Consider the following 15,902-nt stretch of genomic DNA (forward strand, 5'->3'; position numbering starts at 1 on the left):
AAGTCACCCAGGTACATTTGGGCAAATCGTGAAGGACACATTTACATTACATTTTTCTGCAAGAATATCGTAAAATCTGTATACTTGGACTTTGATTTAGCATTTCCCATATTAGTAGCCATATTGTAAGTTCAACATTTGCAAAACACCCAGTTTTCATAACTCTGTACAAAAGGAGAAAAGGCTTGCTGTCGCACAAGGTTAGCAGCCACATTTTGTTACAGATACGGGGTTTCCCAGCTCATTGGCTATCTAGCTAGCTTTGTTTGACCCCGATTTGTGCTTATTTGACAAAGTTAGTCAATCAAGTGAAGACCGCCCGTGTCATCGGCGCGCCATGAAGGCATTGCTCTCTGACCAAATATGGTGTCCTAAAGGATATACTACACCCATAATGATATAGTGAAGTCTGGTTACGTTCTAGCATCTCTGAGGAATAAATACAAATGTAATTTGACTGGTTTAAACAACGTTTAGGGTTAGATTCACAGATTCCTTTCTTTGCAAATTGAACAAGTGGAAATACAAAATTGATCGTGCATGATATATGGACCTTTTTAAGATATGAAAAAGGATTTTATCTAACAAAACGACACTTCATGTTATCTCTGGGACCCTTTGGATGATACATTCTGAAATCTTGCTCTGATTTAAGTACACATTTCACCTTCAGAGGGGAATTTATCAAACCTATCGCGGTGAAAAAAAATTGTTTTGTTGTTAGCTCTCAGACAATAGCATGCCATTTCTTCACAGTAATAGTTACTGTAAATTGAACAGTGCAGTTATATTAACAAGAATTTAAGCTTTCAGCCGATATAAGACACTTATATGTACCGACATCTGTTGTTTCTCTAAAATCTGCGATCGTGACACATGGCGCTGCATTATTTACAACTGCCCCGTTGACGGGACGCCTAGCCCTAATTAAATTTGAATTGGCTCTGGAAGCCAAAACAGCCAAATACTACATCTCAAATCAAATCTTATTGGTCACATACACATTTAGCAGATGTTATTGCAGGTGTAGCAAAATGCTTGTGTTTCTAGCGCCAACAGTGCAGTAATATCTAACAAGTAATATCTAACAATACACACAAATCTAAAGTAAAGGAATATATAAATACTTGGACGAGCAATGTCGGAGCGGCATAGACTAAAATACAGTATATACACACATATGAGATGAGTAATGCAAAATATGTAAACATTATTAAAGTGACTAGTGTTCCACTATTAAAGTGGCCAGTGATTTCAAGTCTATGTATATATGGCTATTTAACAGTCCGATGGCTTTGAGATAGAGACTGAAAAACAGCTTCTCGGTCCCAGCTTTGATGCACCTGTACTGACCTCACCTTCTGGATGATAGCAGGGTGAACAGGCTGTGGCTCGGGTGGTTGTTGCCCTTGATGATCTTTTTGGCCTTCCTGTGACATAGGGTGCTGTAGGTGTCCTGGAGAGCAGGTAGTTTGCCCCCAGTGATGCATTGGGCAGACCACACCCTCTGGAGAGCCTTGCGGTTGCGGGCGGTGCAGTTGCCGTACCAGGCGGTGATACAGCCTGACAGGATGCTCTCAATTGTGCATCTGTAAAAGTTTGAGGGTTTTAGGTGCCAAGGCACATTTCTTCAGCCTCCTGAGGTTAATCATTTCAGTTTGTCAGTGATGTGTACGCCGAGGAACTTGAAGCTTCCCACCTTCTCCACTGCGGTCCCGTCGATATGGATAGGGGGGTGCTCGCTCTGCTGTTTCCTGAAGTCCACGATCATCTCCTTTGTTTTGTTGACATTGAGTTAGAGGTTATATTCCTGGCACCACTCTCCCAGGGCCCTCACCTCCTCCCTGTAGGCTGTCTCGTCATTGTTGGTAATCAGGCCTACTGTTGCGTCGTCTGCAAACTTGATTGACTTGGAGGCGTGCATGGCCACGCAGTCATGGGTGAAGAGGGAGTACAGGAGGGGGCTGAGCACGCACCCTTGTGGGGCCCCCGTGTTGAGGATCAGCGAAGTGGAGGTGTTGTTTCCTACCTTCACCACCTGGGGGCGGCACGTCAGAAAGTCCAGGACCCAGTTGCACAAGGCGGGGTTCAGACCCAGGGCCCCGAGCTTAATGATGAGCTTGGAGGGTACTATGGGGTTGAATGCTGAGCTATAGTCAATGAACAGCATTCTTAAATAAGTATTCCTCTTGTCCAGATGGGATAAGGCAGTGTGCAGTACAATGGCGATTGCATCGTCTGTGGATCTATTGGGCGGTAAGCAAATTAAAGTGGGTCTCGGGTGTCAGGTAAGGTAGATGTGATATGTTCCTTGACTAGTCTCTCAAAGCCCTTCATGATGACAGAAGTGAGTGCTACGGGGCGATAGCCATTTAGTTCAGTTACCTTTGCTTTCTTGGGTACAGGAACAATGGTGGACATCTTGAAGCATGTGGGGACAGCAGACTAGGATAGGGATTGATTGAATATGTCCGTAAACACTCCAGCCAGCTGGTCTGCGCATGCTCTGAGGACGCGGCTAGGGATGCCATCTGGGCCGGCAGCCTTGCGAGGGTTAACACGCTTAAATGTCTTACTCACGTTGGCCACGGAGGAGAGCCCACAGGCCTTGATAGCTGGCTGTGTTGGTGGCACGGTTATCCTCAAAGCTAGCGAAAAATGTGTTTAGCTTATCCGGAAGCAAGACATCGGAGTCCGCGAAATGGCTGGTTTTCCATTTATAGTCTGTGATTGTCTGTAGACCCTGCCACATACGTCTCGTGTCTGAGCCGTTGAATTGCGACTCCACTTTGTCTCTGTACTGACGTTTTGCAGGTTTGATTGCCTTACGGAGTTTGTATTCGTTTGTATTCTACACTGTTTGTATTCGGCCATATTCCCAGCCACCTTGCCATGTTTAAAATACGGTGGTTCGTGCTTTCAGTTGTGTGTGAATGATTCCATCTTTCCATGGTTTCTGGTAGAGGTCGACCGATTATGATTTTTCAACGGCGATATCGATTATTGGAGGACCAAAAAAAGACAATACCAATTAATCGGACAATTTTTATTTATATATGACATTTACAAAATTACTGAATGACCACTGATTTTAACTTAATAGAACACATAAATAAAATCAATTTAGTCTCAAATAAATAATGAAACATGTTCAATTTGGTTTAAAAAATGCAAAAACAGTGTTGGAGAAGTAAAAGTGCCATGTAAAAAAGCTAACGTTTAAGTTCCTTGCTCAGAACATATGAAAGCTGGTGGTTCCTTTTAACATGAGTCTTCAATATTCCCAGTTAAGAAGTTTTAGGTTGTAGTTATTATATGACTATTTCTCTCTATACCATTTGTATTTCGTATACCTTTGACTACTGGATGTTCTTATAGGCACTGTAGTATTACCAGCCTAGTCTCGGGAGTTGACAGGCTTGAAGTCATAAACAACGCTGTGTTTCAAGCATTGCGAAGAGCTGCTGGCAAGGAGGAAAGTGCGGTTTGAATGAATGCTTACGAGCCTGCTGCTGCCTACCACTACTCAGACTGCTCTATCAAATCATAGACTTAATTATAATATAATAAACACACAGAAATAGGAGCCTTAGGTCATTAATATGGTCAACTCCGGAAACTATCATTTAGAAAAAACTTTTATTCTTTCAGTGAAATACAGAACCGTTCCGTATTTTATCGAACGGGTGTCATCCAAAAGTCTAAATATTGTTGTTACATTGCACAACCTTCAATGTTATGTCATAATTATGTCAAATTAATTACGGTCTTTGTTAGGAAGAAATGGTCTTCACAGCCCAAACTGCTGCATATACCCTGACTCTGCTTGCACAGAACGCAAGAGAAGTGACAATTTCCCTAGTTAATATTGCCTCCTAACATGAACTTATTTTGACTACATATGCAGGTTTAAAAATATATACTTGTGTATTGATTTTAAGAAAGGCATTGATGTTTATGGTTAGGTACACTGGTGCAATGACAGTGCTTCTTTCGTGAATGCGCTTGTTAAATTATCACCTGTTTGGCAGTATGCTGTGATTCAATGATAAATTAACAGGCACCGCATTATTTGCAATGCAGGACAAGCTAGATAACCCATTAATATCAACCATGTGTAGTTAACTAGTGATCATGTTAAGAGTGATTGTTTTTTTATAAGATAAGTTTAATGCTAGCTAGCAACTTACCGTGGCTCCTTGCTGCACTCGCGTAACAGGTTGTCAGCCTGCCACGCAGTCTCCTCGTGGAGTGCAATGTAATCGGCCAAAATGCAGATTACCGATTGTTATGAAAACCTGAAATCGGCCCTAATTAAAATCGGCCATTCTGATTAATGGGTCGACCTCGATTTTCTGGTTTGAGTAGGTTTTAATAGTCATAATGGGTACAACATCTCCTATACAGTTTCCAGGGTTAGAGTAGTGCAGAAGTTGTCATATGCTGAGGCAGTGAAGAAAGTAGAGGAAGATATGTCAATGGGGAGGGATCCTGAGAGGAGTGGTGTGAGTAGTACATCTGTACCAGTACAGAGGGATAGGCCAAAAAGTGATATATTTTTCAGTAAGATTGGATTTTTATCATTTATAGCAATGGTTATCAACTGTACTGCAAGGATGGAATGCAAGTCGCAGAAAATTGAGGTTATGGTGGCAGCTGCAGAGAGGTATTTGGGTATGTGAGACTTGACATCAGAGGAGTTACAGGGTGTGTTAAGTGGTGATGTCCCATCCTTTCAGGTTGTTGGCATGAGGTAGGAATAAATAGATTTAAATAGTGGAGTAGTGTGGTGGTGTTTTTATTTTTTTTGTGAGTGTGTGTTAGATGGTAGGGTATTTGTTTGTTTATCTTTTCAAGCAAAGTATAAGGGAGTTGTACTCTAGTCTAGTTGGTGGCGGTAATGCAACATATTGGATGCCAACCGCTGTTAAACCTCATCAAAGAAGAAAAAGACAGCTTGGCTGTCAAAACATTGGTTATAAAAATATTGCATCAGAGCTCTCCTTTTCTTTTTGTGTTTCTTTTTACGCCTGCTACTGAAGAGAGAAGAATGAAATGGAAGAATGCCTGATCGTGACGTGACACAGATAGCAGCCGTTGCTTTGCGAGGTATCTGAAAAGACATGATCTAAGTGATTGATAGTTGGTATTCAGCTGTCATAAAAGTATGCCTTATTTACTTTGAAGAATCAAACTAAATGTAAAATACACAACTAAAATATTGTATTCAAGTAAAGTAAGGTGAATAAATTATGGTTAAGTGATAAGCAGTAATGGACAGTCACTACCATCATGGGTCTTTTATTAATTGTTGTATTCTGTGTTGTTATAGCATTCAACCTACATAATGCACTTAATGTAAAAAATAATAATTCTAAACCGAAAACCATTATTTTTTAATAATCGAAACGACCTCAAAGCACTAATTGCTCAGCACTACAGATAGCTAATTAGCACAGGTCTTCCCTGTATTCTGTAAACATATAGCAAGTGCGTGGGCGATGTCGTACCCACAGCAACTATTACAACATTAAAACATTTTTAACCAGGGCAAGGTGACCGGAAACATGACCGAATACAAACAGTGTAGCTATTCCCTCCGCAAGGCAATCAAACAAGCTAAACGTCAGTATAGAGACAAAGTAGAGTCGCAATTCAACGGCTCAGACACAAGAGGTACGTGGCAGGGTTTACAGTCAATCACGGATTACAAAAAGAAAACCAGCCCCGTCACGGACCAGGATGTCCTGCTCCCAGACAGACTAAACAACTTCTTTGCTCGCTTTGAGAACAATACAGTGCCACTGACACGGCCCGCTACCAACACCTGCGGACTCTCCTTCACTGCAGCCGACGTGAGTAAAACATTTAAACGTGTTAACCCTCGCAAGGCTGCAGGCCCAGACGGCATCCCCAACCGCATCCTCAGAGCATGCGCAGACCAGCTGGCTGGTGTGTTTACGGACATATTCAATCAATGCTTATCCCAGTCTGCTGTTCCTACATGCTTCAAGAGGGCCACCATTGTTCCTGTTCCCAAGAAAGCTAAGGTAACTGAGCTAAACGACTACCGCTAAACGACTACCGCCCAGTAGCACTCACTTCCGTCATCATGAAGTGCTTTGAGAGACTAGTCAAGGACCATATCACCTCCACCCTACCTGACACTCTAGACCCACTCCAATTTGCTTACCGCCCCAATAGGGCCACAGACGACGCAATCGCAACCACACTGCACATTGCCCTAATCAATCTGGACAAGAGGAATACCCATGTGAGAATGCTGTTCATCGATTACAGCTCAGCATTTAACACCATAGTACCCTCCAAACGTGTCATCAAGCTCGAGACCCTGGGTCTCGACCCCGCCCTGTGCAACTGGGTACTGGACTTCCTGACGGGCCGCCCCCAGGTGGTGAGGGTAGGTAACAACATCTCCACCCCGCTGATCCTCAACACTGGGGCCCCACAAGGGTGCGTTCTGAGCCCTCTCCTGTACTCCCTGTTCACCCACAACTGCGTGGCCATGCACGCCTCCAACTCAATCATCAAGTTTGCAGACGACACTACAGTGGTAGGCCTGATTACCAACAACGACGAGACGGCCTACAGGGAGAAAGTGAGGGCCCTCGGAGTGTGGTGTCAGGAAAATAACCTCACACTCAACGTCAACAAAACAAAGGAGATGATCGTGGACTTCAGGAAACAGTAGAGGGAGCAGTCCCTTATCCACATCGACGGGACAGTAGTGGAGAGGGTAGTAAGTTTTAAGTTCCTCGGCGTACACATCACGGACAAACTGAATTGGTCCACCCACACAGACAGCGTGGTGAAGGCGCAGCAGCGCCTTTTCAACCTCAGGAGGCTGAAGAAATTTGGCTTGTCACCAAAAGCACACAAACTTTTACAGATGCACAATCGAGAGCATCCTGTCGGGCTGTATCACCGCCTGGTACGGCAACTGCTCCGCCCACAACCGTAAGGCTCTCCAGAGGGTAGTGAGGTCTGCACAACGCATCACCGGGGGCAAACTACCTGCCCTCCAGGACACCTACACCACCCGATGTCACAGGAAGGCCATAAAGATCATCAAGGACAACAACCACCTGAACCACTGCCTGTTCACCCCGCTATCATACAGAAGGCGAGGTCAGTACAGGTGCATCAAAGCAGGGACCGAGAGACAGAAAAACAGCTTCCATTTCAAGGCCATCAGACTGTTAAACAGCCACCACTAACATTGAGTGGCTGCTGCCAATAAACATACTGACTCAACTCCAGCCACTTTAATAATGGAAAAATGTATGTAAAAAATGTATCACTAGCCACTTTAAACAATGCCACTTCATATAATGGTTACATACCCTACATTACTCATATGTATATACTGTACTCTATACCATCTACTGCATCTTGCCTGTGCCGTTCGGTACCATCACTCATTCATATATTTTTATGTACATATTCTTCATCCCTTTACACTTGTGTGTATAAGGTAGTTGTTGTGAAATTGTTAGGTTAGATTACTCGTTGCTTATTACTGCATTGTCTGGAACTAGAAGCACAAGCATTTCACTACACTCGCATTAACATCTGCTAACCATGTGTATGTGACAAATAAAATTTGATTTGAACAAGCCCTGTAACATCGAAATATGGCCATGTGTGAACCCCAACCCTATAAAAAGTGTGTATCAATTTAACCTTTTGTTTAAAAAAAATGACTTATCGCTAATATGAAATTTAAGGTCTTTATGCATCCAAATCTGTACAGCAAGAGAAAGTAGGTGTTAATGTTGAGACCAAAGCGTCCAGGCTGTTAAAAAAACGCCTTCGTCCAATGACGCTTATGTGTAATGGAACGGAGAGTAGTTCAAATCCAACTTTGCTAACGGTTCTCTCCACAATCGAGTCACATGTGGAGTTTACAAAAAATGTAATCATTCATAAGTCACATTTCCTGGATACTCACATCAGAGCAGAGCAAGGAACTTGGGTCAAGAATATTAAACCAGAGGCGTAGTCGACTGAGGAATGTCTGAAAAATAATTTCCATGCATTGAAACACTTCAGATCAACAATCATTCAAATATGCATTCTGTGGCTTACTAACGTTACATACAGTATGTTATTCATTGCTCATCTAATACGTTGATGGATGGGATATTCACCTTGCCCTCGTTTTTCCAATAAAGCAAGTTAATATCCATTTGAAAAAGCAACGACTACCCACAAAGTCACACTGAATTATTGGTGTATAGGTTACATATTTTGTTGCATTATGTAAAGAAATATAGAAATAACTCCGTTTGAATTGTACGTGTCTAGGTCAAGTTCTATGTACAATTTACTTCCTGAGTTGATCACATGGCAGGGAGCGTTTGCCATGTTCACAAGAGTCAGCTTGAGCTGAGCAGTGCGCAGATGGCAAGCACAATGACCAAAATTAAAAAATCTGCAGATAGCGAACCAGTTTATATTACGCCTGCTACGTTATGTTACTGGCGAACAAACTTTCTCTGCCAGATGTATTCCATATATATATATATATATATTATTTTTTTAGTTTTCCAAGGCATTCCAAAGGTATTTTACCTAGCTAGATAAGTTATTATTAGGCAGCCTACCTGCGCAAACCATTTGTATGACGCCCTAAAACATTGCACTGCTGTAGACACTTCTTCTTTTAATTGTGTTGGCGGATCGCATCCAACCAAGAGGTGCATACACTGCCACCTACTGTACAAGAGTGTCAGGTCGGTCACGTCCTCCCTAGTCTCCCGTTGCCATACCTCCAAAATCACTTCGTTGTCAAAGGTAATTTTGAGGTCTGGAGAAATTTTAGAAGCGAGTAACTGCGCCCCATTATATGGAGACCGGAGTATGGGAGTGTGCAAAGGAGTGGGCGTTTCTAAAGCGAGCAGGTAATTGGTCGGATATTACTCTGCTATGCCTAACCCTCTCTGCAAGGTCAAACATTGTCTAAGGTAAAACAACTCGAGATGAAAGTATAATATGTCCACATAACTAAACCAAGATCAAATCAAATCAAATTGTATTTGTCACATGTGTCCCGAATACAACAGGTGTTTTTATTTTTACTTTTTATTTCACCTTTATTTAACCAGGTAGGCCAGTTGAGAACAAGTTCTCATTTACAACTGCGACCTGGCCAAGATAAAGCACAGCAGTTCGACACATACAACAACACAGAGTTACACATGGAATAAACAAACATACAGTCAATAATACAGTAGAAAAAATAAAAATCTATTTACAGTGAGTGCAAATGAGGTAAGATAAGGGAGGTAAGACAATAAACAGGCCATGGTGGCGAAGTAATTACAATATAGCAAATAGACACTGGAATGGTAGATGTGCAGAAGATTAATGTGCAAGTAGAGATACTGAGGTGCAAAGGAGCAAGATAAATACATAAATACAGTATGGGGATGAGGTAGTTGGATGGGCTGTTCACAGATGGGCTATGTACAGGTGCAGTGATCTGTGAGCTGCTCTGACAGTTGGTGCTTAAAGCCAGTGAGGGAGATATGGGTCTCCAGCTTCATTGATTTTTGCAGTTTGTTCCAGTCATGGGCAGCAGAGAACTGGAAGGAAAGGCAGCCAAAGGAGCAATTGGCTTTGGGGGTGACAAGTGAGATATACCTGCTGGAGTGTGTGCTACGGGTGGGTGCTGCTATGGTGACCAGTGAGCTGAGATAAGGCGGGGCTTTACCTAGCAGAGACTTGTAGATGACCTGGAGCCAGTGGGTTTGGCAACGAGTATAAAGCGATGGCCAGCCAACGAGAGCGTACAGGTCGCAGTGGTGGGTAATATATGGGGCTTTGGTGACAAAACGGATGGCATTTTGATAAACTGCATCCAATTTGTTGAGTAGAGTGTTGGAGGCTATATTATAGATGACATCGCCGAAGTCGAGGATCGGTAGGATGGTCAGTTTTACGAGGGTATGTTCACAGCATGAGTGAAGGATGCTTTGTTGCGAAATAGGAAGCCGATTCTAGATTTCATTTTGGATTGGAGATGCTTAATGTGAGTCTGGAAGGAGAGTTTACAGTCTAGCTAGACACCTAGGTATTTGTAGTTGTCCACATATTCTAAGTCAGAACCGTCCAGAGTAGTGATGGTGGACGGGCGGGCAGGTGCGGGCAGTGATCGGTTGAAAAGCATGCACTTAGTTTTACTTGCATTTTAAGAGCAGTTGGAGGCCACGGAAGGAGAGTTGTATGGCATTGAAGCTCGTATGGAGGTTAGTTAACACAGTGTCCAAAAATATACAGAATGGTGTTGTCTGCGTAGAGGTGGATCAGAGAATCACCAGCAGCGAGAGCGACATTGATGTATACAGTAGACCTTACTGTAGTAGACCTTACTATGAAATGCTTACTTACGAGCCCTTAACCAACAATGCAGTTCAAGAAATAGAGTTAAAAAAATATTTACTAAATATACTAAAGTAAAAAATAAATAAAAAAATAACAGCCCTCCTTTCCCTGTAGTTCACGATCAGCTCCTTTATCTTGCTCACGTTGAGGGAGAGGTTGTCCGGGCACCACACAGCCAGGTCTCTGACCTCGTCCATATAGGCTGTCTCACGTTGTCAGTGATCAGGCCTACCACTGTTGTGTCGTCAGCAATCTTAATGATGGTGTTGGAGTCATGCTTGGCCACGCAGTCGTGGGTGAACAGGGAGTACAGGAGGTAACTAAGCATGCACCCCTGAGGGGCCCCATGTTGAGGATCAGCGTGGCAGATGTGTTGTTGCATACCCTTACCACCTGGGGGCGGCCTGTCAGGAAGTCCAGGATCCAGTTGCAGATGTAGGTATTTAGTTCCAGGGTCCTTAGCTTAATGTTAAGCTTTGTGGGCACTATGGTGTTGAACGCTGATCTGTAGTCAATGAACAGCATTCTCACGTAGGTGTTCCTTTTGTCCAAGTGGGAAAGGGTAGTGTGGAGTGCGATTGAGATTGTGTCGTCTGTGGATCTGTTGGGGCGGTATTTGAATTGGAGTGGGTTTAGGCTTTCCGGGATGATGGTGTGGATGTGAGCCATGCCCAGCCTTTCAAAGCACTTCATGGCTACCGACGTGAGTGCTACGGGACGGTAGTCATTCAGCCAGGTTACCTTCACTTTCTTGGGCACACAGACTATGGTGGTCTGCTTGAAACACGTAGGTATTACAGACTCGGTCAGGGAGAGGTTGAAAATGTCAGTTGGTCTGCACATGCTCTGAGTACACATCCTGGTAAGACCACAGCCTGTCGTTTCCAAAGGGAACAAATTAGTCATAGTGGGCAGAACAAGCAAGGAGGTGGGCAGAGCCAAGCACGAGCTAGCGAGATCCTATTTGCATGTTCTAGCATCATCTGCATATTTCCGTTAGAGAACACCGACTCTGTGAAGTGCGCGTGCGCAATAACTAAAATCGCCTTTGCGCACCTTCTAAACAACACGATTTTGAAATAACTTGGCTAAGGGCAAAGTCGACAAAACTTGTCCACTCTGTTCATAACAGATTTCTAGTTTTGTGAACAAAAACTTGATTGAGATCAAATGTTTCATCAATAAGAAAATGTGCAGAATGTCAATCTTGTTCCATCTTCTCCTACTTCCCGCCAGTGGGTTTACTCTCACTATGTGTTTTTTAAATTGTTTTATTTTGGGTGGATTAAATTAGTTTTCCCTGTCGCATATGGGTTGTATTTTTACCTTGTTTTTTTCAACTCGTCCAGTTGGCGGCGGTAATATATATTTTTGGGTTGTAGTCTGCCATAAAACCCACAGAAGAAGAATAAGTCGTGCATCTTATCTTTTTTCACCTGTTGTCATTCCCAAATCCCGTTGCTGTACCTTAGATAAGCTATTGTACAACTTGATATCGAAAAACAAACCATATAAGAAGAGGACGCAAGTCCACAGAGTTTCTATACCCAGAGGCGCAACATCGCGAGACTTCCAGGAACGCCTGCGAAACAGACCAGGTCGGGGTTTGAGAAGTTAATGAGAGAAGTTAAAAAATCTTACTTAGTTGGTAAATCTAAAGGCACAACCTAGATCCAAGCCAATGTCTTAAGTAATTAAGCATGTTGTTTTCATCCAAAACAACTTTATATCGAAGGAGTGCCTTTAAATTTACGACAAGCACATGCGCAGTTCGCTTGAGACTACCGTTCTCTTTGTCAAGGCCATGTGATTTGCTGCAGTGAGTGTCCTCTCCTCATTCTCAAAACACATTGGAGGAGAAGGTCAGAGGGGAGGGACCTCTGGATTTCTCATCCAATGGGTTTTGAGAAGGAGAGGCGTGCGGACGCTAGAAGTATTCAAATTGAGGCCTTGGTATCCAGTAATGCGATTCGGCCTCTGCTCTTGTCAATATACAAAATGGCAGCCACCATTGGGAGACTATTAAAGACCTCTGTAAGTTCATTCAGAATTATTTTTATGTTACAACGTTACCAGTAGTAGTGGGCTGCATTGAAATACAAACGGTATAATAGCAATTTAAAATTTCGTTGTAGCTATATAAATGGCAATGCGAATTGGACAAAGAGTTGCAAAAAGTGTCAACTGAGCTTGACGGGAACGTCACTAATTTTATTCAGGACAAATCCCTCTGCCCAAATAAAAACTTACCGCTAATGCCAAATTTGAGTAAAAACTCTAAATATACAATCACTGATTATACTAACTGTCTAATGATCATCAGCGCCAGTAATAACGGTTGTTGTCACGAAGTGCAATTTCTCTATCTCCCTTTCTAACGTTACCCCTCCCCATCTAGGCAAAGGTTGCAACTGGAGGACTGAAAGTATCAGCCTCGCCACATGGAAATTCAGTGAGCAAGGCCTCAAGAATTTTGATCTGTCCTGTACTGCAGAAAACCTGTTTCTCCACCAGTATGTATAGACCATGGACAGGGAATGTGATATGAAGTTGATCAAAGTGAGGGGGGATGCAACAATTATGCCTATTAAATTGCATTCTCAAAACACATTCATTAACTGCTCAACAATTTTATACAATTATATTAAAGTCATGCAATAAAGTAAATGTTATAACATTTTTGTAATTCCCCTAAATATAGAATCCACTTTATTCATTTAATATCTTTCTCCCAATAGGTACAGCTGGATGGGCTCCAGCTGTCACTCAGCACGCACCACATTTTAAAGCTACAGCTGTCCACAATGGCGAGTTCAAGGAGATGAGCCTAGATGACTTTAAGGGCAAATACCTGGTCCTTTTCTTCTACCCTCTCGATTTGTGAGTAGCACTATTCCCTTGGAAAGACGAGAATGGATTGCTGTGTTTAGCTGCATGTCGTGTACGGTACACCATCCTTGACTTTATTAGTCTTTAGAATTATTTAACGGCCTATGCTCTTTGCACTACAGATACTTAAGCAGGAGATTGTGGATGTGCCATTTTATTCAGAAGCATTTTTTTCTTTCTCATTACAGCACGTTTGTTTGTCCGACAGAGATCATCTCATTCAGTGACAAGGCCAGCGAGTTCCATGACATCAACTGTGAAGTAGTGGGCGTGTCGGTGGATTCGCACTTCACCCACCTGGCATGGATAAACACCCCTCGCAAGGTACAGTGGGTAGGGTAGTATTCCATAGACATACAGAAATCATTCCATATACAGTACCAGTCTAAAGTTTGGACACACCTACTCATTCCAGGTTTTTTCTTTATTTTGACTATTTACTACATTGTAGAATAATAATGAAGACATCAAAACTATGAAATAACACATATGGAATCATGTAGTAACCAAGTGTTAGATTTTAGATTCTTCAAAGTAGCCACCCTTTGCCTTGAAGACAGCTTTGCACAGTCTGACATTCTCTCAACCACCTTCATGAGGTAGACACCTGGAATGTTTTTCCAACAGTCTTGAAGGAGTTCCCACATACTGAGCACTTGTTGGCTGGTTTTCCTTCACTCTGCAGTCCAATTCATCCCAAACCATCTCAAATGGTTTGAGGTCGGATGATTGTGGAGGCCAGGTCATCTGATGCAGCACTCCATCACATTCCATTTTGGTGAAATAGCCCTTACACAGCCTGGAGGTGTGTTGGGTCATTGTACTGTTGAAAAACAAATGATTGTCCCACTAAGCGTAAAACAGATGGGATGGCGTATCGCTGCAGAATGCTGTGGTAGCGATGCTGGTTAAGTGTGCCTTGAATTCTAAATAAGTCAGTGTCACCAGCAAAGCACTCCCACATCATCACACTTCCTCCTCTATGCTTCACAGTGGAAACCACACATGCGGAGATCATCCATTCACCTACTCTGCGTCTTACAAAGACACAGCGGTTGGAACCAAAAATCTTAAATTTGGACTCATGAGACCAAAGGATAGATTTCCAACAGTCTAATGTCCATTGCTCGTGTTTCTTGGCCCAAGCAAATCTCTTCTTATTATTGGTGTCCTTTCGTAGTGGTTTCTTTGCTGCAATTCAAACACATTTTTTAAAAACCTTTTTATTTAACTAGGCAAGTCAGTTAAGAACAAATTATTTTAAAATGACGGCCTACCCTGGCCAAACCCTCCCCTAACCCTTTCTTGAAATGTTCTGTATTGAACTTCATGTCTTAAAATAATTATGGACTGTCGTTTCTCTTTGCTTATTTGAGCTGTTCTTGCCATAATATGGACTTGGTCTTTTACCAAATAGGGCTGTCTTCTGTATACCACCCCTACCTTGTCACAACACAACTGATTGGCTCAAACACATTAAGGAAAGAAATTCCACAAATTAACTTTTAACAAGGCACACCTGTTAATTGAAATGCATTCCAGGTGACTACCTCATGAAGCTGGTTGAGAGAATGCCAAGACTGTTTAAAGCTGTCATGTGTCTTGTTCTCAGGCTGGAGGTTTGGGTGACATCCACATCCCCCTGCTGGCAGACCTCAACAAACAGGTGTCCAGAGACTATGGCATACTTCTGGAGGGTCCTGGCATTGCACTGAGGTACTGTGCATTCTAAATGGAAACCTATTCCCAATAGTGTATTTAACACGGCATTGTATGTATTTCTACCATGATATTGAGTAATTATCCATTGTCTGTCTATTAGGGGACTGTTTATCATTGATCCAAATGGTGTGGTGAAGCACATGAGCGTCAACGACCTGCCAGTGGGCCGCTGTGTGGATGAGACCCTGCGTCTGGTGAGGGCCTTCCAGTTTGTGGAGACTCACGGTGAAGTGTGCCCTGCTAGCTGGACCCCCGACTCTCCTACGGTGAGGCCACTCTCCTTCACTGCCCTGCCAGGGCCTCAGACAACTAAAATGAATACAAGCACCAACATATGAGTAGCAAGGACTTTGTCTTGGTCTCCCATCAGTACATTGTTTTTGGATGATCAGTTTGCTTACTATGCAAGTTTTTGTTTTTCAGATCAAGCCAACTCCAGAAGGTTCAAAGGAGTACTTTGAGAAAGTCAACAACTAGATGACACACTTCACAGCTTTAATAAATCAATTAACTTATCCAGAATTGAAAAACTATAGATATACCAAATACTTTCCATTAGTTTAGTTTTAAAGTAGATGGAAATAAAGATTTGAAGTGGTCGGTTGTCTGAGTTGAAACATTCCATCCTGTTCACTAGCTTCTATTTCTTACAAGCAATTCACTATGATCACATTGCAAGTATTGAGAGCCTACACGTTTGTTTTAAAATAATGAAATAGTCCTAACATTGCAAAGAGCGTCAAGAGTTTCAGGGGTCTGTTTGATAGTATCAAAATAAGGGGGGGGGGGAAACACCCATCACACACTTTTCAATCAACAAAATTAAACTGATCATACATAGATTGTATTTTCCCCAAACAGTGTTAACAGAGACCGTTACTACC

At 42.6% G+C, this 15,902-nt stretch overlaps 2 protein-coding genes across 4 annotated transcripts in view; one reads left to right on the forward strand and one right to left on the reverse strand.

Annotated features, from left to right (window-relative positions):
* The window catches only part of sfxn4 (sideroflexin 4), a 20,354-nt gene extending 11,978 nt beyond the window's left edge, over positions 1-8,376 (reverse strand). The window contains exons 1-2 of one of the 2 annotated variants that reach the window (XM_071392768.1): positions 8,172-8,376; positions 7,973-8,038 (exon numbers count right to left, since the gene is read on the reverse strand). In XM_071392768.1, the coding sequence (XP_071248869.1) occupies positions 7,973-8,038; positions 8,172-8,210 (105 nt within the window). In that variant the 5' untranslated portion in view covers positions 8,211-8,376. The remainder of the gene's footprint in view (positions 1-7,972; positions 8,039-8,171) is intronic. The other variant, XM_071392769.1, reaches the window with a different exon arrangement.
* Positions 8,377-11,761: 3,385 nt separating this feature from the next.
* Positions 11,762-15,616, forward strand: LOC139570684 (thioredoxin-dependent peroxide reductase, mitochondrial-like). Of its 2 annotated transcripts, none has more exons than XM_071392780.1 (7): positions 11,762-12,005; positions 12,806-12,920; positions 13,146-13,287; positions 13,485-13,620; positions 14,909-15,012; positions 15,119-15,284; positions 15,442-15,616. In XM_071392780.1, exons 3-7 carry the CDS (start codon positions 13,229-13,231, stop codon positions 15,493-15,495), a joined length of 519 nt encoding a protein of 172 aa, XP_071248881.1. In that variant the 5' UTR covers positions 11,762-12,005; positions 12,806-12,920; positions 13,146-13,228; the 3' UTR covers positions 15,496-15,616. The 2 variants fall into 2 exon arrangements, with proteins under 2 accessions (XP_071248881.1, XP_071248880.1); XM_071392779.1 differs by having other exon boundaries at positions 11,828-12,441.
* Positions 15,617-15,902: the final 286 nt, after the last annotated feature.

The sequence above is a fragment of the Salvelinus alpinus genome, chromosome 3 (genome assembly GCF_045679555.1).
Source record: "Salvelinus alpinus chromosome 3, SLU_Salpinus.1, whole genome shotgun sequence".
Lineage (NCBI taxonomy): Eukaryota > Metazoa > Chordata > Actinopteri > Salmoniformes > Salmonidae > Salvelinus > Salvelinus alpinus.